Source organism: Haemaphysalis longicornis, unplaced genomic scaffold (genome assembly GCF_048455015.1).
Source record: "Haemaphysalis longicornis isolate Haplotype H1 unplaced genomic scaffold, Haemaphysalis longicornis Haplotype H1 scaffold_2, whole genome shotgun sequence".
In the NCBI taxonomy this organism is placed as follows: domain Eukaryota; kingdom Metazoa; phylum Arthropoda; class Arachnida; order Ixodida; family Ixodidae; genus Haemaphysalis; species Haemaphysalis longicornis.
In genome coordinates, this window is record NW_027526295.1 from 269,217,838 (window position 1) to 269,245,341 (window position 27,504).

Here is a 27,504-nt window from a genome sequence, read left to right on the forward strand (position 1 = left end):
CACACTAACAGTATAGATACATAAGAACTAGACTCTAGCTGAGCGTGCAGCGCGATCGTTATTATTAGACGTTGAAAACTCTCAGAGGCTCTGTCCCAGCAAAATTTATCGTGCATTTTCTGAGATATTTTTGAAACGTTGCCAACATACACGCAGCAAAACATGCTCATTTGTGTTCTTGGCATCCACGAGAACAAATGACAGTCCACATCTTTTTTGGGTACAATAATATTCAGTGGGCTCGAAACTACGCCCACAGCCATATGACGTTATTATATGAGCGCATTGCATTAACTTAATTCTTACAACGACGGCCCGCTTCGCGGTGTCCTGGGCGTGCTGACGAGCAGTTCTGCCAAATATGCTGGATAAAATATTTTTCTGAGTACTTGGAAAACCTGCCATTCTCGTTGAACATAAACGTCCCCACAAACGCATGTAGACTTCTTTGCCCAAAGACTCAAGCTTCAGCACCTGAGATACGGGGAACAAATTTATGCTCATTGCAAAGACAGAGAGAGAGAGAGAGAGAGAGAGAGAGAGAGAGAGAGAGAGAGAGAGAGAGAGAGAGAGAGAGAGAGAGGAGAGAGAGAGAGAGAGGGAGAGGGAGAGGGAGAGGGAGAGAGAGAGAGAGAGAGAGAGAGAGAGAGAGAGAGAGAGAGAGAGAGAGAGAGAGAGAGAGAGAGAGAGAGAGAGAGAGAGAGAGAGAGAGAGAGAGGGCCCTCCTCTAAAACGGACTCTGCAAGAATCCCCTGTCACAATACAATAGCTGAAGTTGCGCTTTAGTCACTATACGTACTGCTGTGTTAAAACTAATTTCGTCACTTAATGCTTTTCAGCCGCCGTTCATGAGCGAAAAAACAAATATGTCCCGAGAACGACGTAGACGGAATATTACAGGAAAACAAACTGCCCTCTCCATACTACATTTCGTTGCAGTTCCTTGGCACTTATTGTAGTGCTTTTGGGATCAGGTACTCATTGTACTCAGGTACTCAATTCCAAACACAGCGCCGTGTTTCTGTTTTCCCTTCTCTGTCTTCGTCTTTTATGCGCTGTTTTCACCATGAGCATTCCCCAACTTGCCCAGTTCGCCACACTCGTAAATGTCTTGGCTATCTGTCTGTCGCTCTATTCAGGTTCCGACAGTCGGCATGGCCCTCGGAGCGTGGCGTCGCCTGCTACCCGGGCTCGCCGGACTCCAACAGCGTTCTCGCCATGTCGCTTTCGTCGTCTGAGCCTGAGGACAGAGACGCGTCGGATCAGGAAAACGACGAGGAAGAGTTCGAGGACACCAGTCCGCTCCTGGCCGCAGCCAAAGCCAACATACTGACCGGCGACGCGTACGGCTCGGTCTCTGACAATTCCTCTGCTGGGTCGTCGGATGAAGAAGATTCGTCCGAGGATAGCGGCCTTACCGCAATGAACGATCAGAGCATCCTTAACAAGAGAATTGAACCCAACAACAACTTCCTTGACACAGCCCTTCTGGAAAGTGCGGACGCGCTTTTGATCATCGGCAACGACGAAGCGACCCGCTTTGTCACAGCCGAACCTGTCACTGCTCCTATGGCCAACGTCTTGTCCCTGAACGTGGGCTCGTCGCCAACCTCCGAAGATTACAACGACTTCAGCCCCATGAGTGAAGGGAGCACAGCATCCTTGGCATCTTCGCTGACGTCCTCCATTACCGGGATGGCCTCGATGACGTCATCGACCATGTCTGTCGATTTAGTGAGCAACGTGAACGTCCTCCGGGACGTCTGGAGGCCTGAAGATGCGTTTCCCATGGACAAAGGGAAGAAGACGGACGCCAATGTGCGTGAACGAGCGGCCGTAGAGGACTTTGCTGATTTGAGGATTGTGGACACCGTAGACGAATTCCTTCCGGTCGCATCCGCACTGGAAGCTGAGAAGTTTGCCGCTAGAGGCCGGAGGAAACCTTTCAGGGAAGATGTCCGACTCCTGCCGGACCTGCTTCCTCCGCTGAACATAATGGCAGAGCGCGAGAATGTGTTAGACTCGGCTGCGGCTGCCAAGGCGGAGATTGACCTGAAAAACGCCTCCCGGCGCAAGCACCTCCTGGAAAGCAACGCCGAGAAGCTTCCGCCTTACGACGCGACCATCGGCGATGACTCGGCGCTCGCCGACGACGTGTCCAGGTAAGTCGTTTGACAGTGCTGATGAGGACGGCGCTTCAGTCGTAAACTGTTCTCGATGATATTTACTAAAATGTCAAACGAAGTAAAAAAATGAACCGAAAAAATCAAGTTACAACTGAAGGATTTTGCTTTTTTAAAACTGTTTCGATAGGAAGACATCGATGTCATGCTCATGACTTCTGATTTTAACATCTGAACTTTCAACACTTACTCTGTACTCTGTGGCCTCGTGTATATTTCACAATCTGTTACTTGTGCGGCAGGTGAGCAAGTACAAACCGGATGCACAATACCTTACCGTTTTGACATATTTTTTTTTTCTTCTCAACCCCACGGGCGTGTCTGAACGCGCTGGTGTACCTTTATTATTTTTTAACTGGCCTTGCTTTTTAGTAGGCCTTGCTTTTTAGCTGAGGAGATATGTTAGGTCGAAAGCGGAACTGCCTCCTTTACTGTAGGTTACACTGAATATAGGACACTTGAATTACTTTGCATAAAAACAAAGCAGCGTGCAGACTAATTCGATCAGATCGCGCTTGCATGAAAGATGGTTAGTGTCGAAAGGCCGGTAAACCATGTTTTTTTTATTGTTGCAATAGCTCTCTTGGAAGTAATGGGAAAAGTTGTAAGACCAAGCTTCGTTTGTCAAAGCCAGAAGATAAGGAGGGCCATTTTGCTATCACCATGTGTAATGGAGTCGTTAATTAGCTCCAGCATCTGGTATGTTCACAGGTATCATCTTTACACGCGCCCTCTGCATTGACCGGTCTTTGCCGCCTCGGTGCCCTACCTTAATGGTTTAACAACGCTCGATACTCCCTCCTGCCCGCAGGTGGACGCTTCCCGAGAACGTGGCCAAGATCTTCGACAAGGCTGAGCTGACACGTGAGGCGACCACGTCCGCCGCTTCGCTGCTCAACTTCACGCCCGAAAAGGTGCGCCGTTCGCGGCTCTCGCTACCGCCGCCTCCTCCCGCCGGGGAATCTTTCACCGACGGAGGCTGCCCTGCCAGCGTCGCCGCGACCGCGGACCCCGTCGCCCCAGCCGCCGGGAGCAATGCAAGCAAGCGCAAGGGTCGCGGGTCTCTGTCGCCCGAGCGTTGCGGGGACTTCGACGTGTACAACATCGAGACGAGCATGCCCACCATCGACTGGGACGCCATGGAGAGGCACCTGAGCCGCGCCGCCAAAGAGGACGACTGGCTTGCCAGGGTAAGCGAGAAGAGCCTACGCAGTTTATATGCAATAAACCCTCGCTATAACGAATTCCTAGAGACTAGGAAACTAGCTTCGCTACAAGCGATACTTCATTAAAAGCGGAGATGATTTGCCTTCGACGGAGCGCCACCATAAAAACACTCTCAATAAAGCGAGATTTCGAATAAAGCGATTACGTTGCAACCAAGGTTCACTATACCGGCCTTACATAACTGTCGACGAGCCCTTTAGATACAAAACGGCGAACGTTGTAGTCGCTTTGGAAGCACTGAGTAGACAGAAAAGCAACTAAAACTCCGCTGTTACTATTGCAAAAAATGTCAACGGGAGCTTTTAACCCACCTGCTTCTCAAGCCCTCATTATTTATACCCCAGTGCAGCGCATTACGACAGCATCACGCTTAGTTTCTCGTGTATTGATAAAGTAGCCAAAAACAAAACTGACCTCCGTAGCCCCATGAATTCGCGTTGTAACGGCGAAGCACGGCCCATGAAACACAGCCACCGCTCCAGCCGGGTTTAGCTTTAGGATTCCTCAGTCATCACTGCAGGAGCTGTATATGCATTAGGTAACTCGTTTTGGGTTATGAAATTGTTTATGATTGGTCAAGTAGAAATTCCGGAAACCGCTATTCAAGCGTTATATTTTTAGCTCCATTTACAGGCTACGTTTTCATTCATGTAACACTATTTCTCCGCCTCACTACCTTTAATTTTAAGCAAACGCCAACGCTTCAACAAAAATCCACAGCTATTACGTTTATTACACTTTTCTACTGACAAAGAATGTTTCCACCTTCTTCAATAATTCCACCGCGAAGGATATCCAAACCTTGCACTGTTCATGTGCTCTTGACGTTGAAAAGCAGCTTGCACTGTCACTTATTTGGACATAGCTAGCAAGTATGTGTAAGTTTTTCTTTTCCTCTGACAGCTCCTGGTTTTTTAGTTCACAGAATGCAGCTGCAGCCACTAAATAATAATCGTTCACACTGTACGTTAGCACGAGTGGTACGTACAAGCACATCATCTGAGGCATTGAAAGCAGCAGCGGCTAAACAAAAAAGCCGCTCAAGGGAGTGGGGTGAAATACTCAAGTTCACATAGTTTGATAGCCAATCAAAAGTGAAAATTCAGGGTTGCCGTGTGTCTTAGCGAGAAAAATAGGCGGGAAACTGCAGGATCATGATGCCATTATTTGGCGTGAGCTTGCCTTGCAGCTTCTGCGTTCTTTGGAATAAGTTATCATAAATTGAAATTGCAATTATCAATAAGAAATGCTATACTTTTCCCTCGCTAAATCCTCTTTGCTAGCTTCCCCGCAGTATAAGTTAGCTCACCGTGAAGCACCCTTTGAAGGGTGCTTCACGGACGCTAATATTCACGAGGACACGTGTCACAACTGGCGCTTCCCTGTAACACCCAGCAGTGTAAAACAGAGGTGAAAAAAAAAGTTTTGAAAGTGTAAGGCAGTTTTGGCTCTCGCTTCGATGTACCGTTCTCTCTGCACGCTGAGCAGAAGCGAACAGACAGGGCGCAATCCGAGCCGTTTGTAGGTGCTAATACTCGTCCTTCAAACCAACCCCATTGAACTGACGGGGCTGCAAGATTTTCTGGAGGTTGCTCTGACTGGCAGTCCTCGAAGCTTCTGGCATGCACTGTGCTAAACAACTATAGGGAGCGCCCACATCTTTCTCCGCGGTTGCGCGCCTCTGTCATTTGTCCCGGAATACGACTCCATCGCCCAGTTCGTCTCGGCGGCGCAGTGCGACGTGTGTCACCGCGTCGTTGATGTCTCCGTGTGGCCCCGGGCGTGCAAGCACCGACAACGCCGAGGGCGACGCGTCGGCGTCGTCTGCGAAGACCGCGCCCTTCTAAAGCCCATTTGCTCTCTCGTTGAAGGCCCGGACCGGGTCACCGCGCCTCTCGAGGAGCTTCTTTTACTGCTCGCGCTGCGGGCGGCTCCGCCGCTTCGCGTCTTGAAATAAAAGGGTTCACACAGGAGATTGCTCCGTCGTGAGTCACGGAGCTTAATGTACGACCTCTTTCCGGCCGAGGGAGAAAGGGTGGGTGTGAAGGGCTGGCGGAGCGTTAAAAAACATGCTGTTACTCAAATTCCCGAAGAGAAAAAGGGCAGGAGAGAGCATAATGGTGGGAAAGTAGGCATGGAAGCAGAAGTAAAAGAAAAAAGATTACCCCCTTGTTCAGTTCGATATGCGTTGGCAACTAACGTAGCAGTTATCGTCGACGGCCGGTAATAAAGCCTACCGGAAACACAAAAATTTTGCCTACTTTACCTGAATTTCCGTTTCGTAAGAGTTAATCTTGGCTCAGCAGTTTTGTTCATATCATAGAAACAACTCTCACTGTTCTGTTCAAACTGTAACTCCGCTCAAGTGATTTCCATTGAACGCAATCACGTGTATTCTTCGATTCGGCTATGGTATTCTGAGGTAACCAGAAGGAAAAAAAAAAACGTTTTAAGAAACCTGTCACTGAATAGCGGCACAACTATTCTAGCTATTTCATTGTTCATAAGTTTGATTGCGGAAATTTCAGGAAATTGCTCATATGTTGAAGACATCCTGATGCTCCTTCACGGCACATGAAAGCAACCTGTAGGGTTAAATAACCCCTGTGCAATTACTTTTGCAGTAAGAAACCGTGTCTTGAGAAGCTACTACCAAGCTCCTCTCATTGCCGCTTACTTTATTTTGGCAAGCCGTGGCCACTGTGCCGATTAAGCCACACGGGCCTTACAAAAACAAATCTCATCAAGTGTTCAGCGCAAGGGCTTGTATTTGTTCAACAAGCCAATGAGCGCGAATGGATTGGGCACGCCCATCTCGTCCCAAGGACAGTCTGCAAGCAGATATCCTGACACTTTCGCCGCGTGCCCAACCTTAAGGTTCTGTTTCACTCCGTCTTCCCCTAACCCTGCAGGCATCCAACACCAAATATAAACGACTCACACCAAGATCGTTACTTTGCGAAGAAATCATCGTCAACCGGCGCTTTCTTCTGTCGCATCCGCCGCGCGTATGCCGCCAGCGTGGGGGCGTGATATTTTTATGGTCTTCTATCGGTCGTTAGGAGTCTTTCGCCGCCGCGTCCACAAACGGAGCCAATCTTATCGGCCTTGCGAGCCACTCGGAAAGACTTTCTGAGCACAGCCGTTTCGGGGCTCGCTCTCGTGGGGACACAAAGACACTTTCCGTGTTCGTGCGGACATAGACGTCTTACAGGCGAGACCGTCGTCGGGATTCTATAGCCGACGTTCACTGGGCCGATATGGTGGGACGGCATTGAACTGCTCCTCCGAGCTATCCGACCGGGGAGGCCGCTGTTCCGACAAGCGAGGACGAGCTTGGGTGGCTTTTGTGGAGCTGCTTTCCGACATTCGATTCCTCCGTTTCTTTTTTTCCTCGCGATAAGTAAACGCGTCCTGGGCGAAAAAAAAAAAAGAAAGCATTGGTACACCTTACCTTTAAAAAAAAAACTTTCCAAAAGCCGTGGTTCAGCACACATTTCAGACACCGAGTAGCACGCAATTTTAGGTTTTCATATGTTACTTCTTTTCACGAGACATTGCTACTAATTTTGTTCACTTTCGGTGAGTATAAACTTTGCCGATTTTGATTTGAGAATCTTTAGCTTGTTCGAGTCGTAACAGCAACATTGAGGTTCTCTATCGCTGGCTTTCTAGTGACGATACTTAGTGGGGGAACGGCAGGAAAGGCCAAGAGAGCCGTGCCGATATGCAGTTCGTGAGTGATGTTAAAAGCTCAATAACCCTTTGTGGATTAACTTTTGCTGTACATTCGTTTACGTTAGCGTAAGATGCGTTTTCTTAGGTATAACGCAGTATATCGTTTCGATTAGCGCTCCTGCATGATACCTGACTCTGAGGCCGCGTAGAGCCGATCGACTCATAAACCTTGCTTTAGTGTACGTGTAAGCCGATACGTGCTCCTCTGCGTGATTCGCTACAGACGTTTAAGTATCCAGGCATCAGTAAAAATACAGACATAGTTGCGTAGACAAGAAGGCTCACTTGAGAGGGGAAAAAACCTAACCGCCTGTAAATTTACGTCCAAAGGCCCAGTGCTGTTTGGCAAAGAAGGTGTTCCCTTTGTAACGGTGACCACGTATGGGATAGAATCTAAATCAACTACAACATGAATCGATCCTTGCTTTGGGCGGCATTCGCGGTGTGAGCTCGGCTGAGATATCCATAAAAATAACAGCAAGTAACGAATGTGTTATTCTTTCACAGACTGTGCTTATAATGCTTGCACCGTTGCGCATCCATTTTATTCATGAGAATGCTGACACCCCCTCCTTTTTTTTTTTACTTCGGTGTTCCCTTTGTCCCGATATTATCAAACCTGGAGCAGGCAATCGGATTTCCGTTGTCTGTATTAAAACAAAACAAAAAAAACACGGGTTTTTATCACGTCCGCCGTGTGTTTGTTCCGTCGATATAATGTCATGCACCCGGTACTTGTTTTCGTTCTGTTTCGTCTTTCTTTGCAGTCACTTTTCTGCTGTATGCCTGCCCGGATATAGTGTTTCTTCTTGTCTTTTATCTTAGCCAAATGCTAGAGGGCAAATAAGGCATATGGCTGCAGACATACTAGATATGGCATAAAATTATTCAAACGTAATATCCCAGGATGACAGGTGCGAGAACGCTAATGTGTTCAGTAAAGGAGGATATTTTACGCTTCTCGTGATTAAATAGTGAGGCCAGTGATTTCCGTTACAGCGGAAAAACACAGCGGAGGACGTAGAACATAGTGATGCTGCCTTTTCACTCTTGCAATCGAGGTCATCATGCTTTGAAGGGGCTTATACTGGCTGAGACAGCTGAACCTTTCCCCTCGCTGGCAGCTGCCTTGTCCGGGTGTTGAGAGGGTGAATTATCGCGTCCTGACAAACGATTGCATGCGGCGCCGTGTCCGTGTCGTTTCATCTGTAAGCGATCGAGGCGCCCAACTAGTGAGCAAAAGGGCGCAGATGAAGTCAATCTGTCTGGAGTGTCGTACTACTTGAAATGTTATTGCGTATGCGACCTTCTTACGGGGCTGGATGAGCACCCTGGCCCGTGCGCAGAACGTTGTACAGTAGCCTAGAGGGGAACGAAAATATACTGAATGAAAAAGCAGTCCGAAATATCGGCGAGTCGCAAGAACGAACTTCATTTCATTTAAACAGGACTAAAGAAGTCGTGAATGGTTCCTTGCCCTAAATTCCTCCTTCGTGTGTGAACGTCTGCTTCCATCTCTGCAAGCGTCACATTTTCTTCATAAATATTGGACAACGACAAAGCGTTGCCAGTGTCTTGCGTTGACGGTTGCGGGCGGTCGGGAGTGTCTTCGTCGAGAGTCAGAGTCGCTTTGCGGCAGCGCGGCCAAAGTTGCGCACGACCTCGTGGTCCGTTAGCTCCGCGCACAGCAGTATGTTGCTGTCCCCTGCAGCAAACTCTCGAAATGTCGCGAAAGATCAAAGTTGGTTACCCCGGCGGGAAGGAAGCCAATCCCCATCAAATCCGAAGCTAGGCAGGTAGCTTAGGATTCGAAATGGCGTCGCCCTGGAGTCGCACCGTGGCTCTGTCGCGGAAAATTCTGTCCGAAATATTCGTTGTTCATACATACATTACTCCTATAGGGCAACTAGTGGTTCCTCGGGAAAGTCAGGAATATTCAGCGTCCGAATTTTCGGAATCTGAAAAAAACGGTCAGCTACTGTATACAGGGTGATCAAACTGTAGTAAGTCGACAGGTTCTTTTTAAATTACGCGCTTACATATACGGGAAGCCCAACGCTAGAGTGGGGGTATGCGCCAAGTGGGACACACAATGAGGTGGTAACTGTTGATGTCGGTGGCTTAATGAACTAAAATCGGATAGTTAACTGTTTAGGGGCTACAGTAAGCAGGTATGTTTGTATTGAAGAGTAAGACGCAACCTTGTATCTATGCAGTTTCCTTCGTCAGAATTCTTCTAGCGCATTCGTACTCCGACATATCGAGCTGCGAAGTTTAATTGCCGTTCGCATGATTACGCATGCTAGAAAGGGAAGATCGGCGCAAAGCTCCTCCCTTTAGTGACGTGCCTGCTGTGTACGGTGTTTAGTTTGACGGCGAGGTGAAGGTATAGACAAAAATGATAACTGGCGCCCTTTCAGTCTTAGCTGGCGTTATCGCAATCTACAGTAGGTGGAACCGCTATCGAAACGCAGAACAAAAAGGAGGAGCTTCGCGCCGATCGTCACTCTCTGGCACGCGGAATGATGCGAACGGCAATTAAACTTCGCAGCTCGATATCTCGGAGTACGGATGCGCTAGAATAATTCTGCTAAAGGAAACGGCATAGAAACAAGATTGCGTCTAACTCTTCAATACAAACATGCCTGCCTATGCAGCCGCTAAAAAGTTAATTATTCAATTTTAGTTAATAAGCCACCGACATCAATAGTTACCACCTCATTGCGTGTCCCCCTTGGCGCATAACCTCACTGTAGCGGTGATCTTCACGTAAAGCTAAGCACCTAATTAAAAAAAAAAAACCTGTCCACTTAATTTTGATCACCTTGTATAACGTTATAGTATATGGTGTACTTTGGCCGTCAGTATACTGAATGCCAAAATACATTTGAGTATTTGAGTATTTGATTTTTATTTCTTGGCAAAACCATGGGGAGGCTGAGACTAAAGGCGGACGTGGCCTGACAGGGGCCTCAGCCACCCGATTTACAGCGTACATAATAACGCGTCTGTTCACAAATGTGCAAAACAAGAAAGCAGTTAACCACGCTAAGGGGGGTCTGAAAAGGCGGTGTATATGTTTGCTGGTGGCGCCCACCATATATGTATACACACGCGTTACAAAAATATATGTGAGGCAATGGATTCCGTGAGTGCACAACCTGGGTCAGGATGTTTTTTTTTCTTCAACTGCGAAGTTTTCGACAAAGCTGTATAGCTTCCTTTTGTAGCCGTACGGCGGCATTTCAAGTGGATGCCAAATTTACCTTCTCCTGAGAATCTTACTCCAAACATACCAAGGAAGTAGCAGTCCTTGATTCCTCATACCATCAGATCACTTAAAACAACCGATTTATAAGTATGATGTTTATTTTGATGATAAGGGCATAAATTGAAGTTGAGAAAATATTATCCGAATTGCGCCTATGTTCGCTATAACTAGTTTATTCTAGGAATAAAGGGTATTGAGGAATGTGGGCGCCGAAACACAGCTGCATATTTTGATCTCTATGCGTCGTTACAGGTGGCCGTGGATTAATATAGGCCGATTTAGGTTATTAAAAGTACTCAGAGAGGCAGAGACACAACGCACCCGTCTTTAAGCAAGCAAAACAGGAACTGATGTTTATTGCGATCGTATCTGCATCGTTCTTCAGTAGTTGCCTCCTCAGCCGGCTTGACCAACCCCCACTGTTCCGACCTCCCCGCCCCCCGAAAGCGCAGTCGGATCGACGAAGGGGGTCACCAGCAATCAGTGGCTACCACTATCTGCTAACCCGAGCCATCTGAGCGCGTCCCACATCTGGAGATGCCTGTTGCTGTCCGCATCAGTGACGGTGCAGGGTTGGCATCTCCCCACGGGACCTTGACAGTCGGTTCGCGTCAAACAACCTCCCTGCACGTGCCCGTTCCACGTGTGCCCCCTTCGGGACCCTCTCCCGCCCTCATATTTAGCTGCGCAGAAAACGGCGGGAGGGTCGAATTTCTGGGGTGAAAGCTATAGCGTGCGAGACGCCTTATGGCCCGCGCGTTCTTCCGAGCGCCTTCTTTCATCGGCCCGGAGACGCGTCGTCAGCCAATTGAAGGGGCGACGGTTTTGTGTTCGGCCTTCTTGGAGCGCGGCCAAGCCTTCAACGCGCAGGGCAGCCGTTGTATACGCCAAGGAAGAGCCCCGACTAGAGCGCCGAGAGAGCGGACGCCGCCGGCTCGCTCGCAATCGCTGGTAACTTTCAGCCTTCTCCGTGGGCGCAGCCCGTATCGTCGTGCCTCCCCCACGTGACTCACACGGCTCGCGGAGGGTTTCCTTCCAGGGCCAGCGGACGTTGAGCGTATGTGTACGTCTGCCGCTGATCAGTCAAGCCGTAGAAAAGAAAAAAAAAAAAAAAGAGGAACTCGGCTGCTGTGCGCTCCTTGCGGGCCTCTCCCTAGCCTGCGTTTACTGTCTGCCGCCAAGAGGGAGCCCGCGTGGTCGTGGCCTGTTCATCTGTTCCTTCTGGCGAAAAGGAATCCTGCTCGCGGAAGCGGTTGGGGTGGTGCTGCTGATGCTGCGACAACAGAGAGGACGGATGTGATGTCACGGATAAAAGTGGAATGAAGGCCGTCGCATTAAGGCGCAGCGCCGCGTACACGACACTGCGCTGGATTCCTTGGTATTTTTTGAGGTCGGGATTAGACGCCGGTTCTCGGAAAGGACGCTGGCTCTTCGTTGTTTACAAAAGTGCGGCCTGTGCAGTCTCCGCAGACCGGGTTCTTTGCAAAGGCGTGAAGACTGGCGAAGGTCTCTTCAATGAAGCTGTGCATCCTCTTTTAGCTTGTTGACAAGATAAGGCGAGGCAACTCCACAACTAATCAACGGAGCCCGCGAAGAGAAATTCTCGAGCGTTGACGAGTCGACACCTCGCCTCTGGAAATGTTATAACTTGTGATGAATCTCTACCGTGTGTTGTAGCATATCTACGATACCATTCCAGGGCATGACAGGAAGTTCCGACCGAGCAAGCTCCAAAGCTTAAGGTCTTTGGACAGCGTTCTCTTGAAGAAGGCGAAGCGGACACGCAATAAGGGAGGAAGAGCGGCCTGCCAGGATGTTACTACCTACGTAAGCCGTCGTTAAGGGCGAGCCGTGTGTTGACGGCGGGGGGCCAGCATCTATCACTCGTGTGACACATGCCCGTTTTTCGCGCGACGAAGCGCTCCCGACGCGTCGGCGAGCGGCAGCGATAAGGCCGGTGCTCCGACTCCTCGATTCCGTCTGCGTTGGCGAGTGCACCTAGCTCACGCTCGCCATGGGATTCGGACCGCGGGTGCATCGGACAGTGACGATGACCTCCCCATTGGACCCCGCACCTTTGATCGTGGAGGAAGACGACTTCCGAGGTTCGCAGGCGGTGGTGAAAACTCCGCCTTCGCCGCCTAAAAGGGCGCTCAAGGAGCTGCGCGGACTTCTGAGTGACGCGGTCTATGTGTCCTCCATGTACCAGATTTGCTTCGCCGATGTCGGTGGTCACTCGTCTGAGGAGGAGGAGGAGGAGGAAGAAGGGGAGGTGAGTTGGGTGTTTGGGTCCTGTCTGCCAATCTTCTTGAGTAGGATACGAGCCATTTCTGCCTTTCGCACTTGTGCTAGTTATGCAAAACCGCTTTGGGCGGAGTTTTCAACTTTTACCAAAATCTGTACGAATGTTGCTTTTTTTTTCTTCGGTGAGTGAGGAGGGGGGAGTCATTTTGCAAAGAACAATGAGAAAAATGCCACGTCATTGTCGGTTCGTTTTTGCCGTTAGGATGTCCTGCACGGCGAACCACCCTCTTCGATCGTTTTAATCGGTTTTTGTAGCCGTGTAAATTATGTTGTAGGCCTGCGGGGCCACATCGATCAACAGTCTTAATTTCTGGGCCTGCCCCTATCCCTCTCTTCAGCAAGGCACGCTACATTTAATACGCCTGTTTGCGTTCGCCCGATTTTTTAAATCTATTTTTGTGTGCCTGAATTTTGATCTATTCTATCTTGTTTGTTAACCTTGTCATGTCTGATAATGACGTTATGTTGGTGCATCTTCTACCTTGTATTAAAAAAAAAACGAATTGGGAGAATTCGTGCCAGCCTGTTACGAAAAACATCACGACGGTTTAATTAAAGTGAACTCTATTCGAATAGGTGTACTTCGTTTTATTGCAAACATTCCACGTTTCGTTTTTTTTTTTTTCTATCTTGAAAGCGCAACATAAGCCGTGTAAATAAGGATGTCGAACACGTGTATGTTTGTTTGTGACGCTGTGCCGGGGTTTTATGAAGAGCATATGAGAGGTCCACCTTAAGCGCCAGATATAATTTGTAAATGTGATTTTGTAGCCATGGCACGAGATAGGGATGTGTTTTGAAGTCTCCTGCTTTTAGTTATACTTACAGGCAAGGCTCATATATGTTCAGGTGAATTTTGTGTGGGGAGAGAACCTGTTTTTCTTAATCGTCTAAAGTTATCGGCCGGGCCCTTCATCACAGATTTACATTACAGCGCACGGAAATGCATCTACTAAAAGTAGGTTTTCGATGGCAGACACAACAGCAAAGAAAGCAAGAACGGCTCAACTTATAGGCGTACCTTAGGGAACCCTCTCAGTATTTTCTTAAGCTAGTCAAGCGATCGCTTCGCTCAGCAGGACTGCTGTTGGGCTAGATAACATAGCTTTTTTTACAAGTATTCTCTTCCGAATATGCACTCTTAAAACTTTGAGCGTGATAAATTCCCAAGTTATTTGTAAAATGGAGGCAGTTTAACCTTATTTCACTGTCTCTCTCGACTCATTTGCGTGGCATTGTTTCGTTTCGTGCTGAACAAGGGGAAAAGAAATACATGAAAAGCGTCGTACAAATAAAATGCGAATAATTCATGAACACTGGTTCCGACCAGCCAAAAAAGTCGAAAGCCCACGCTCACCTATAGCTGTTAAAACAGGTTTCAGTATTTCACAAGATTTAAGGATAAACTACTATTGACGCTGAAGTCGGTGAATTTCTCATGAGAAGTACCAAGTACAGCACAACAACAATTGCAGTTCACACTGACCTGCTCTCTCGCAGGCATAAGTGTGCCGTTATTGATAGTGTAACACACAACTCAAAACATGCCCACATCTGGAATAATTTCGATACATATTTATGGAAATCTGGGAGATCTCTGGCAACTCAAATTTCCCGCCAGCAGTGCGTTTCAACTTGCCCTCTGACGCTCGATTCTGTAACCAAGAGATAGTTGAGGCTTCCAAGCATAGAGGGCGCGGCGTCCGCTCTCACGCGACGTGCGCTGACACAACTTTCTTTTGTTAGCGGAGAACTCAAACCGAGATTACTTTCTCGTTGTTGGTGTTGTCTGTGTTGCGGAAGATATGCTCACTTGTTGGAACTGCGCTTCGTTACTTTTTGTCAGCGTGTCTATTGTTTCATAATACCGCGTTTGTTGTGTGTGCCGCTGGCTCTCGCGATGCGCTTCGAAGAGACCCAGCCGTCCCGCCGAAGGGGACAACGCCTGAATAGAGCGACCTCGTCGAGTCGACGCCCACTTGTCAAATTCATGACCTTTTGACCCAAGACGGCTTCTGTCACTGCATACTGGCGTCCGAAGCTCTGGTGTTATACATCGTCATGCGTCGTCGGTCGCTGGCTGGAATGCCTTGAATGCGAACTCCGAGCACGCGCAGTGGGACTTCGTACCAGTACCCGATCCCACGCATCCTAGCAGGCGTCACGTTACGACATCAGACCGGCTCCTTTTTTTTCTCTATCGTCTACGGTGTGCATTTGGTCGCTCTCCAAGAGTCGTCGCGTGGTGAGAATCCTTTGTGTTCTGCGATTGTTCCCGGTGTGCAGTGACGGGCGAAAGTCATGAAGAGCGTTTTGGGCGGCGTTTGGAACAAGATCGACGCCGGCAGGTCGTTTCTGCCGGCGAGTATGCGCTACGACGTGGTTCGCCAACAAGACTACGGCGGCGTCGGGTTAAGTTCTAGAGATCTCGACCTGGACCCTCCTTCTAACTCTGCCTACTCCGATGACGAAGACGCGTCGGAAGATGAATGGCCAAAGCCACAGCTAGCGGAAGAGCGCAAGAAGAGTCAAGGCGACGAGGACTGGAATTTCTTCGACAATATCGTGCAGCTCCTTGGCGATGCTGATTCGGAAGAGGTAACCAGGCAATTGTAGCCCTCGGATTATCTGCTTTCGAGTTATGATCACGGCTGAACGTTGCGTTGGTTGGTTTAATCTTTCACTGAGAGCGCTTTTCTTCGAACACATTTTACTGTGAGCCTCCTTGTTAATGACTTTAAAACATGACCCGTAAGGGCATCGTATGCAGCATTTCCTCTAATTGGAGCGGCGTTCTGCACGCATGCAGACGCAGAGGCTGCAGCTGCAGTGCTGTGTGCAGCACCAGCGACGCTGCATCTTTCTATACCTCACAGGCCAATTGTGTGGCAGCGAGTAACAGGGGCAGATAACATTTTATCTTAAACTATACATAAGACACACTATGCGCGAGGTAAACTACCAGGATGTGCCAACGTTTACGTTGTTAGAGCAGGGCTTGTCAGTTGTAAAGCACTTATGCTATTCCATCAGTGCAAACGCACTGTATGCCCCTGTCTCCAGATTGCAGTGTCATGGGCTTTGATCCTCTCAAAAGAGAGATTCATTGTTATTTTGACGTTTGTTTCATGTCCTTATCTTTCATACACATTTTTTTATTCTTTTGTTGGCTCCTTTTTTCGGCTATTCACTTCCAATTTCTGCTTGTTTTTGGTCGTTCACTTGATATTGGAGATGTGCTGGCTGTACCACTACGAGCCTTATTTTTCTTTGACCTCCATGTAAGCCTTTAGAGTGGCTTTGAGGGGTAAGCACGTAAAGGAGATTTTGGCGAAGGATGCGACAAGCAAAACTCGATGAGTGAAGTGACCTTGTAGTACAGGGGACTAGCGACAAGATAATACACTTCAACCGATCCTCTCCATCGCTGTCGTTTTGAGTACATGTTTTAAGGTTTGTGTGGTACAAGTGTAACAGCCGCCCTGCATATATCTGTGAGTACCTGTTTGGATGTGCCTACCTTGTGTGCTCATTGGGTGTCTTTCTTAGTCACAGCGCTCTTGCAGCAAGCACTCTTGGCATGTCGTTCTGAAAAGGGAAACTGTGTCTAAGCTTACCCTGATTTAAAAAAAGAATTGACCTGCGTATGGCGGTAACTACAAATTACAGCGTGCAGGTAACTGAACTAAACTTCTGTGGTCCATCCATCGTGATTTCAGTATGACACAGTTGCAGTCGACCGACACCTTGTGTAAGTTGACCAAGTTTGGCCAATTCAGTTGGATACCTGTTGGTGTTGTATAAAGGATAATTCGCCCACACCAACCACAGTCGACGTTCGTTAGTTCTGCACTGGTGGTGCTGCATAATTTGGTTGATTCAAATGGAAAATCAAATGAGGTATTATCAAAATACCTGCCTTTCTTAACCTAATAGAAACTTGAAATTCATTGAGTGATAAAATTGAACTGAGGTTTAATGAATCAGGATGGACTGTGCTAGACATTGCAGTTGGCTTACCCTGAATGTATCTGTCAGTCTCTTTCAACTGCAGCTGGAAATGGGTAAGGTGTTCAGACTGCAATGAATAATGTGGCAAACAGATATGAATATACTTTCCAGCAAATACTGCTAAAGGAATGCGTTGACATTCACAATGGCTGCAGAAAGGCGGGATTGTGGAAATGCTTCGGGAATCAATGCTTGGTGTCTTGCAATTTGGAAGCTATCGTCAAATGGATCACTTTTCATGGGAAGTAGTGGGTCTAGAGTAATTTTGAGAGTGAAACCTTGAGAAGTGAAAACTTTTAATGCCACGAAAAGGAAAAAAAAAGAAAAGCTCGATAAATGTTTTTTTTGTGCTAAGGTCATTGTGTTCCTAGATTTACTCATCAATGACAGTTAAGACCAACAATGCAGTTGAAGTGGGGACAGTTCCATCAAGCTGAACTTCAGTCGGCCAAAAGGGGTTTTCATGGCCTCTTCAGCAACGTCACAATGGATGCATAGAAAAAAAATGCGTGTCAATCCATCCTGTGAAGTTGGTTGGAAAGCAAAGGTGTAAACGCCACTTGAATTCACACACGTGGCTCTTGGAAGAGTAAAACCAGAGACAAGTGAAATGTACTTCACCACACCCTTTGTACTTAGATATGCTTTGCTGAGGTTAAATCAATGCATGGTTCATAAATGGTGGTTGGTTGAGTTGTGTTGGTGAAGCACATGAGTGGAAACATTTTTTTATAAAATTAAAGGAAGCTCAAACCCGGTGTTAATGATCTCTCTTCTTCTCCGTCCCTGCTGCCGACCTCGTCGCCGATGGAGGCGATGAGATGCATGTGTTGTTGTGAGCTTCCTTTAATTTTTATAACTCCTAGCGCAAGGCGCACCCACGCCCTTTACACGTACCGTGGGTGGAGCGCGCAGCGGCGTGAGAACGCAGATGGTTAACCCACAGATGTGCTCAGTGAGTGTACTGTCTGTCTCCCCTGTCTACCAGTGGGCTTTTAGCTCAACCGGTAAGACAATGGGCTCTCGCTTCATTTCTCTATTCGTTCCAGGTTCGATTTCTGGCGGTGCCAGTAACTTCTTTTATTTGTTCGCGGGAGTTTTTTGTTTACACCAACGGTCACTACAGAACCCTGAAGGGTAGAGGTAAAAAGCTTCACTTTAAAAGCAAAGCAAAAATGCGTATTGCACAGCTTGTACATTCTCTTTCATTGGCGAAGTTCAACGGGAAAAGGCACATGGCACGTCGTAGTTTGCAACTTCGGTGGCTGCCCAGTGTGTGGTCTCACGTGCGTGCACCCCTTGCTTTCCCCTGCAGAGGCGCCATGACCGCGAGGCCATTCGGCAGAAGCTGGCCATGGACACTGATCTGGAGGAGTGCTTTGGCGCCGAGCGCCCCAGCCGCAAGCCAAGCCTGGCCGTGCGGCTGCAGGAGAGCAAGAACCTGCAGATCTGCTTCATGAACGAGACTGCTGCCGAGCTGGACTCCCTCGAGCTGGCGACGGCCGAGGACGGCGGACAGACGGGGAAGAAGAAGGCCAAGCCTTCTCCTGCCGGGCTCCCCAACGGGCTGCTCAATGCAAGCGCCAATGTCTCCCTGCTGCAGGCGAGTGTGCTGCGCAGGCCTGCACTTTGGCCTGGTGATGGGGAAAGTGCAGTTGGGCCACACGTGTTGTGCACTCGTCCCACCCTTGTCACACCCTGGCTACTTATGTAACTGTATTCAAGTACCAATTCCCCCAACGTAGCAGTTGCGATGTCATGCTTTCTCATTTCGCTTTTTCTTTTTTGTAGTTCCGTGTGCTATGCAGGTTGTATTTTAGATGAGGAGGTTAGGCCAATCCTGTGGAGAGGCACAAGGCTTCATAACTTCAGACAGACAAAATACATTGACTAGACGAATTCATAACCGAGTACATGAATTAAAAAAAACGCTAATCTAATCAGAACAGTCACTATAAAAAAAAAAATGTGCGGGCCAATCCACCCTATGGAGGGGACTGGGAAGTGATACACCACCTACCACAGGTAACTGCGGCCCGCTTGTGTTAATCACACGTTACACGGTACCTGTAACACGTTCTTTATTACTGCACTTCAGCACGACGTTCAGAACGGCCTTATGAACGGTGTCATACACACTCAGACTTTGTGTTTTCAGCGCAGTTATATTCTTTGTGAATGTTAGGGCAATGCACGTTCTACTGATCGTAGTCGGTTGTCTGTTATCGGTGTTGCACACAAGCCCAAACTCTTAGAGGACGAAATGGACGAACCACTGGCGTGCATATGGCCATTACACGGGCGGCCGTGGGCAGGCAGTGGCGCTATCATGTGGCATTCAGTGAGAGCGCAGGGGGTAGACCCGCAGCTGTGCTCAGTGAGTACACCATCTGTCTCCCCCGTCTCCGTGTGCACTCACAGCTCAGTTGGTTAGATAACGGGCTCTCGCTCCGTTTCTCTGTTCGGTACAGGTTCGATTCCTGGCGGTGTCAGTAATTTCTTGTATTTGTTCGCAGGAGTTTTTTGTTGATGCCAACAATCACTCCAGAACCCTTGGCTGGTAGAGGTACAAAGCTTTGATTTTAAAAGTCCAACCTACAAAGGTCCAAGCTCACGAGTGAGGGTTGCTGGTTATTGTCTCAGTCGTGGGTGAGTGATGACACGGCATTGTGGCCTAAACGACATATTGACAGCAGTACCGCCCCGTGCTACATTTTGCGGATGTCTGTGCGCGGGCCTGTTGTACGTGCGCACTCTTGCATTTCAGTTTGTGACGTTCAATGTATGCCGGTAGTTAGGTCTCTGTTAAAACTGATTAAATTCGGGTTTTATAGCAGTGGAAGCGGACTTGTTCACTCAAAGTTCTCAAAGGGACTCTGAAGACAACATGCAACTTAGCCTTAGTGAAAAGATTGCCGTGGGGCAGTAACAAGTATGCCATGTACAGTGGAAACCGCTTATAATCAGGCACAAACGCCTGGAGGCATTTTTTTTCACTCACGGATGGATGTCATTGGGCAGACGGTGTATACTTACTGTATTTACCACTCCCCTACATATGTCACAAGGAAGTATCGTTATGCATATTATAGGGGTTAGCAAGTGGTCGAGCAATGCAAAATACGTACTTTCTTTGAATGGCTCAGTGTCATGGAAGCATCGTTTCCTGTCAAACAAAACTAGGGGATTATGAGCTGCCCAATTATTCAAATAAGCAGGGTTGCATGCCGTCCTCATAGTTCTTTTGAAGATGCTGTAAAACAATCTACAACTTTGGTTTGTTCAAAAAACTGCATTGACCCTTACAATCTTACACCAACTGAGCTGCATTGAGTGTAACACTTGTAATGAAGGTGCTAATAGCAAATAAATAACAGGGAAGGATGGCCGCCCATTGTATTGTAAGCAAGGAGGCACAAAGTTGGGCTTTTTTGGTCCGCCAATATTCTCAAGACCAACAGAACCTGCCCCAATGAACGTTGCACATTTATCGGCCGCAGTGGTGTACTGAGGTGGGCAATTTTGAGGGTGTTTTGATATAGCCGTGCATGGAAGTGGTTCGGAGTGAGGCACTGGCTGCTGTACTTGAGGGGGAAAAATTTCAAATTGAAGTGTTAATTGCGGTTTGAAATACTCCAGATAGCCCAAATTGATCCCAAGTTGAGCCCAATTCCATCCCAAATTGACTCTCTTGTGGTCATAGTTCGATCGTGTGTCAGCTGAGTTTATCACCAACGCAGCATTGATGTCAGTGCATTTTAATGAATTTGGTTATTGGTTGCCAAACAAAGCAGTGATGACCCGTCATTTGCGGTGCAGGCCAGCGCGAAGCCGGCTCAGAGTGCGGGCGCGTCGTCGGTGTCAACCAGGCGGGCGTCGCTGCAGGAGGAAGCGGCCCCCAAGCGGCCGTCGTTCTTCTTCAACCGACGCAAGAGCTGGCGCCAGAAGAAGGCCGACGGCGAGGCCAAGAAGGAGTGTTCCTCCGCTGCAGCGGCGGCGGAGGAGCGCTGGAGTGGTGAGGACTTTGCCACTCGCCAGGCACGTCTCCAGGCGGAGGCGAGGGCGGCTCTGGCTCAGGCCAAGGAGATGGCGCGCATGCAAATGGAAGTGGAGCGACAGCAGAAGAAGAAGTCGCCCATTGCCGACATTGTGAGTAGAGCATTGAACGGTTGCTTCTCATGGCACTGTGCACCTTGGCCTTTTTTGCAGTTTGCAGCTTTTTTTATGCATGTTAACAGACAGATTGCGCATTTAGGAGGCATACCACATTTGCCCGATTCTAATGGGTACATTTCTCCCCGTGATAATTGGTTCATAAATTGCATGCAAGGTAGAGTTGAGTGTGGAGTGGAACCACGCTAGCGAGGGCGTATCAGTACTAGTTTTGCGAGGAAACTGTCGTAGCGCAATTGTGTGAACAAAGCATTTAATTCTACTGTGTGCCCCAATGCAGGCACGAGAATAACAAAGGGAGCAGTAATCTTTCCACACAGAACAAAGGCAGCTAGTGCATGGTACCTTACTGCCAACTCTGAAGCAAACGCCAAAGTGAGAATAAGTAGCAAAGATGCATCACAGGTGGAAAATAATCCTGTTGCAGAGTGTGAAGGCAGCTGCTGGGCTATATTGCCCAACCTTCAAGGAGTTAAAAGGTAGCAAAGTGCTCAGTGACATCCAGCAACCACCGCAAAAGGGGTAGGCCTCCAAAGAACAGCTGTTTGCCTTCAGTCTACCCAAGTTTGAGACTGGCCGCAGGCAGCATATGCCGCTGACCACAAGCATGGTCAGTGGTAGCAGTGAATCAGGGCTTGCTATATAGCCTGTATTCAATAGCGAGGCACGCATGCAGGCAATCATGGGAGTGCGCCGTCACTGGTTACGTTGGTCTCCGCGGGATGGTGGTATTTGTCCGTGCTAAGCGCATGATATGGGTTGGACATTCCAAGCTCTAGCCCACTGAACGCAAAGCAATGCTTCAACTCCAATGTGAGTGCGATTAACAACAACTCTGTCGACGCCACCGTTTAGAATCGGGTTGAAACGGAGCAGACGATGCACGCTGGTGTTATTTTTTTCTTTGGCGTGTGGCCGCAATGGCACTAGCCGCGCCATGTCCGTGGCGCTTCGGCCATGTCAGTGGCCATTTCAGTGTTGCCAAACGAAGAAATTGACAGCTAAATTTTTCAAGGCATACCACCTATATGCGCTGCTTGGCGCACGTGCATTCATGTTTACCTTGGCAGGGTTCACAGCTTTGTTGTTCGTATGGAGGTTGTTGTCGACAAAAGTGAAATGGCTATCACCTTCTGTGTTAGAAACATCACAAAATATTTGCCCCGTGCAAGTTGGTGCTTTTAATGCATCCAAGCATTGCATGCGGGTGTGTTGATCTGCGAGGGCACGGACGTTCACTGGTCTCTGTGTGAAGTTCGTTGTTGCGCTTGTTAAAGGTCATGAAACTTGCCTATAGCAAGCAGCCCTGCTTTGCCTCAACACACTTGTAATAGCAGTTACTGTAATACTGTGCAGTGTGCCGCCTTCTTAGGACTAATTGCGAGTGAGCCTGACGAGGCCTGTTCACCTAAACGCATGTGGCGGTGGTAGCACAAATGTTGCGGAGGAGGCAAAAGACCTATTTGCAAGCTATGCACAGAGGAAAATCTATTTACTAATTATTTACGAGGGAGCTGCAGGCAGGGCAGCTAGGTTGTTTGGACAGTGCGCACAGTAGTCCACCGGAGCATGTTCATCTTGTTCGATGGCTGGCTAGTCCAGAAACAGTCCCACACAAATATGGCACATACTCGTTTAGGGGATGGCACCCTCCGCATTGGGGTCCGTCTCTCGATACTGAGCGGTCTTATATCGGGCAGCCGATGCTCTGTGGTACAGTTGAATCCTGCTACAACGAAATTGATGGGACATGCGAAAAATTTCGTTGAGGCGAAAATTCGTTGAGGTGAAATCTGCCTCAACACACCACGGAAGGACAAGAAAAATAGCCCTGTATAATTCCGCATCATTGACACCATAATACAATGTTTAAAAAAGGAGTGACGCACAACAACGTCGTGTTTATTCGAATAACAAACATACTAATGGTTGTCTGTTTTTTACCTGCGCGTAATGAGTGCGTTGCGGAGGGGGTGGGGTGGGGGGGTTGAGGGAAGAAGAAATGTCGCAAAATGTATGTCTGTACAACAAGGTGTATCCACTGAGCTGGTTACTTGCAGATAGCTGCTAGGCCGTCGGAAGCCCCCCTCCCACTTGTGGCAGTTGCGGTGCCGTTATCCTATCCTCTGACTGGCACGGCAGCAACTGAACTTGGCAGGCGAGCCGTGCGCGCTTGCATTTATTTATTTTATTTTATTTATTTATTCAATACTGCAGGGCCCAAGCAGGAGGGACATAACTGCAAATGAAAACTGCAAACAACAGAAGTTCAAAGAACATGAAAAGCGTGAACATTAAGGACGTCATTCAACCAACGCATAAGAAAGAAATTTAACACATTAACAATGCAGGTCAAAATGCAATATGGTCAATTGAGTCAATGCTATTTAAGAATGATGCAGGTAATTGATTCCATTCGGTTACAGTGCGTGGAAACTCGATTGCGCGCTCGTGACTAAGATAGGATGACGTAGGTTCAAGACCAAACACGAAAACATTATTTTTGCTTTTGACTTTGGAGGATTGTGGAAGGAAAACGGCAAGTACAGCTGCTTACTAGGCATACATGGTGGCGCGGCGCCAGCAGCAGAGCACATTTGGGCGATTTCAACGGGATACGGATTGGCTGTAGCTCCGGCTTGGCGAACCGTGCCTGCGTCCCATGTAAAGATGGCCAGGCACATCGTTATCACCAGCAAACAATGGCGTCCACCTATCAGTTTGTTTTTCTTTTTGGTGGTGGTGTGGGCGCGCGGCACACATTTTCGGTGAAACTAAGCGTTCTGAATGTATAAAAAGGTACAGATAGCTAGCATTATGCTTATTTTAGTGTAAAACAAATGTTCAAATCAAATCCCAATGATCGAAAATTTCGTTGAAGCGTAAGCAAGCCAGACAAATGGTTCGTTGTTGTGAGAACTTTGTTGCATTGACTTGTATGGCTAAGTGATGGGGAATGGAAATATTTCATTGAAGCGGAAATTTTGTTGAAGCGGAGTTCGTTGTAGCAGGGTTCAACTGTAATGTAAAAGGGCTGCATATGATCATCAGACTGAATCAGCAAGTGTGCACTCGTATAACTGCATGGTATACATATACAATAGAGACTACAGAATTCCAGTATATCACATTAAGTTATTTACACATGTTAATTATCGAAACTATGCATACATAAATCTAAGCCAAAATGTTATTGGGAGTCGTTGGGAGTCGTAGTTGGGAGTCGTGGGAAATGTAGTTGGGAGTCGTTCTCAGTAAAGGGACATGGAAGTCAAAATACAAGTTGCTCTAGATCGCTCACTGAGAACACAATGTACCACTCTTACGTGTAGCTTTTTTTAAAGGCAGAGAATAGGCAAACCGTAAAGACAGGTGGTGCCGCCACTGGCTACACCGCGCAACTTGCCCCAGAAGTGATGGTTGAAATGTCTGGCGTGCTCAAGGCCTTTCCTGGCTGCCACGTCATGGCACTACTCGTCCACACTTGGGGCAGCGGTACCGCTTTCGGGGAAGTGTGCGAGCTACGCACGAGCAGTTGGTTCGATGCCAACATTCCTGGGGCCTCAAAAGGACATGTTTCTCTTCAACAAAGCATCAGTAATGGTCACGGGTTCCATAGTGGCCTGGAGCTGCAAAGGATGCCGGAGTTTGAGAAAGCACGACTGATTTGAACTAAACTGACCAAACCACTCGGTACGTGGTAGCGTCATATTTGGTTGCTTGTACACTGCTATACACCACTGATGCCTCGCTTGCTTCTGGTTTATCGTGACACACACAGCGGCTGCAGTCACCGTTTGCGTCACGTTTTATCAGCGTTTGATTAGCAATTTCTTAGTACTTGAGGCCCTTTCGGCGCCGATTCAAGGCTAAAAGGTCTATGAAAAGGCCAGACTTTCGTTTGAAACCAACTTTATGTTTGCCTTCAGTGTCCCTTTAAGTAAGTGTTCGATTATCCTCTTATAAAGGGTTGGGTGAGAAGTTTTGTTTCGGAGGAAACATAAGCTAAGTACTACCGGCATTTGGTAATGTAGACTTTGCTTGCCATAGTTTTATTTCACGATCGATTGTTGCGTCATACTTGGAATTATACTCATGCATAATCATTATATGTAATCATAACTTGTACATAATCATAATGATTCTATGTACTCATATGTATGTAGTCATATGTAGATGCTTTGTCTTGTGTACCTCTCTCCAATAATACTGTTCAGATGTGAATGGGATATGAAGTTTTGATAAACATAGTGCATCAGTGGAAGTTCTGGATTTGGTTAGGTTTGACATAGAGGCTGGGTAGGAAAGTTTATGACCTTCTGTGGTCACATTTTCTGGCCTTTGGACTCTCTCATTGAGAAGAAACTTTTGAAAGTTTCCTGAACTGGGGATGTCCCACACTGTGATGCAATACTACTACAAGACCAAGCAAAAAAAAAAAAAGGTTAAAGCATAGCGAGTTGAAGCTGAACAGGTATTCACTGCAGAACATTGCAGGGGGCAACTGATCCTGTGGCTTATTTTAGGCAGCAATAAGTTTTGAGCAGGGAAAATTTCGTGGAAGGTTTTAATTGAACCAGACATGAAGAAAGCTCAAAGAAGACTGGATGGTTATGGTGGTGTTGGTATCTTATTTGGTGATAAAGAAGCGTCTTGAGTTTTTCGCAACAGTGGGGTTAGAAAGTGTTATTTTTCATTCTGGTTTACTGGGCCGTATAAAGTAAAAGGCAAGCACCAGGGTGGTTGGTTGTCTGCAGTGCTTGTGCTTTGTTTGGCCAGACCATGCCAGGAGTATTATATATGGATTCTATTTGAAAATATTCATTTTTTTAAAGTACAATGAGGCGAGCCCTGATTTAGTGAGTAGCTTTTATTTAGTAGCTCCCACTGGAGCTACTAAATAAAAAATATCTTCAAAACAGTCCTACACGACTTGCCTTGGAAAACTTAGATTCTTCTTTAACCCACTGTACGTAGCCAGATGTCGTCCTGTGGTTGTGGCGAACCAAGCTCAGACGTGCCTGCCTGTGGGCCTCCATTGTTCCAGGTCGGCATCTCTTTCCCTGACAGTCGTCACCGGCTAAGCCGTCAGCTGCTGAACGACATGAACGTCGCACAGCTGCAAGTGATCGTCAACGACCTCCACTCGCAGATTGAAAGTGAGTGGTCTTCCCGTAATCAATGTGATGTGAGGGGGGATTGTGGTATGCATGCCTTTTTCTCTTTACCTATTGCTTTGCCTGAGGCAGTTCGTTCAGGCCACAACCTCCAAGGTGGCCCAGGCCTTACACAAGCTTCGCAGGGCCGCATCGCTCTTGGCAATGAAAATGCAGTTATTGAAGGGGCCATGGAGGGGAAATACAAGTTTAGTTCATTAAAAAGACTGCTTTGTACCGATAACAATGGCATCAATTTTATCCCAAACTTTTAGTAAAAAAATCATGATACTGAAAAAAACATTGAGCAGTGGCGACTCCCAGCACCAGCCATTTGTGTATGATGTCACAGAATCCTGTTTGTGCAATTGGCGATCACTGACCAAAGCCACCACCGTGAAACACGACTGGGCTATAGTAGCTGGGTCCTAGTTCCGTCTGATTGTATCACTTGAATGCTAACATACCACTTGCACACTGGTAACTATGTCTTAGTGCACCCCGCCACGGTGGCTCAGTAGCTAAGGCGTTGTGCTGCTGAGCACGAGGTCGCGGGTTCGATTCCCAGCCACCGCGGCCGCTTTTCTGATGGAGGCGAAAAGCAAAAACGCCTGTGCGTACGAGATTTCGGGCCATGTTAAAGATCCCCAGGTGGTCAAAATTAAGCCGGAGCCCTCCACTACAGCGCGCCTCATCGCCTGCATTCCATCGGCGCTTTAAACCCTACAATCAATCAATCAATCAATCAATCAATGTCTTTAGTACTGGCCCGTATTATGTCAATCCTGCCCATATTACTTTGCTGTAGCATGAAATTTGAAAATTTTTAAAAATTCCTTGCATTTTTTGGTGGCAATTAAGCTGCAATTGTCATGGCTGTAGAGAAGCTGAGTGAGTTTCCAAGGGCTAGTTCTTTCAATTTGAACAAAGTTGTATTTTGTCTTGATGCTTGTTTTGTAAAGATGAAGGCTAAGCAATAGCAGTGCCGCTTACCTGATGACCTGCTACTGCACATGTACGGAAATGGTGTCTGTTGGAGTTGCCCTGTTGTGAGGTTAGTTAATTCTATCTGTTGAAGGCACTGAGGCTTTCTTTTTCTTTTTTAGCAAAGACAAGCAGCAAGTAAAATACCTCTGAGATTTTGGATGAAGTGCAAATGTTTCAATAAAAGTTGAAATGAATGTACAGTCAAACCCGACTATAATGAACCCGGATAGAGTTAATTATGCTATATATCGAACGAAAATAAATCAGTTACGGAAATACACGCGAAACATATTCCTTATAACGAACTTCACATCTGATATATCGAACTCGGCGTAACTAGAATGGCCGCCAAAATGCATGGTCTCGGAGTGGCAATTGAGATGTTGAGATGTTGATTGAACTGTTTCCGACGTGCGGAACTCACGACGAAACCCGCCCAGTCAGTGAGTCCGGT

At 47.6% G+C, this 27,504-nt stretch overlaps 1 protein-coding gene across 4 annotated transcripts in view; it reads left to right on the forward strand.

Moving 5' to 3' along the window:
- Schip1 (Schwannomin interacting protein 1) overlaps positions 1-27,504 on the forward strand; it is a 128,386-nt gene that overhangs the window by 90,393 nt on the left and 10,489 nt on the right. For all 4 annotated transcript variants that reach the window (XM_077700618.1, XM_077700619.1, XM_077700622.1 and 1 more), the window contains 5 exons: positions 1,140-2,162; positions 2,995-3,373; positions 18,050-18,337; positions 20,554-20,883; positions 25,955-26,066. In XM_077700618.1, coding sequence (XP_077556744.1) covers positions 1,140-2,162; positions 2,995-3,373; positions 18,050-18,337; positions 20,554-20,883; positions 25,955-26,066 — 2,132 coding nt within the window. The remainder of the gene's footprint in view (positions 1-1,139; positions 2,163-2,994; positions 3,374-18,049; positions 18,338-20,553; positions 20,884-25,954; positions 26,067-27,504) is intronic.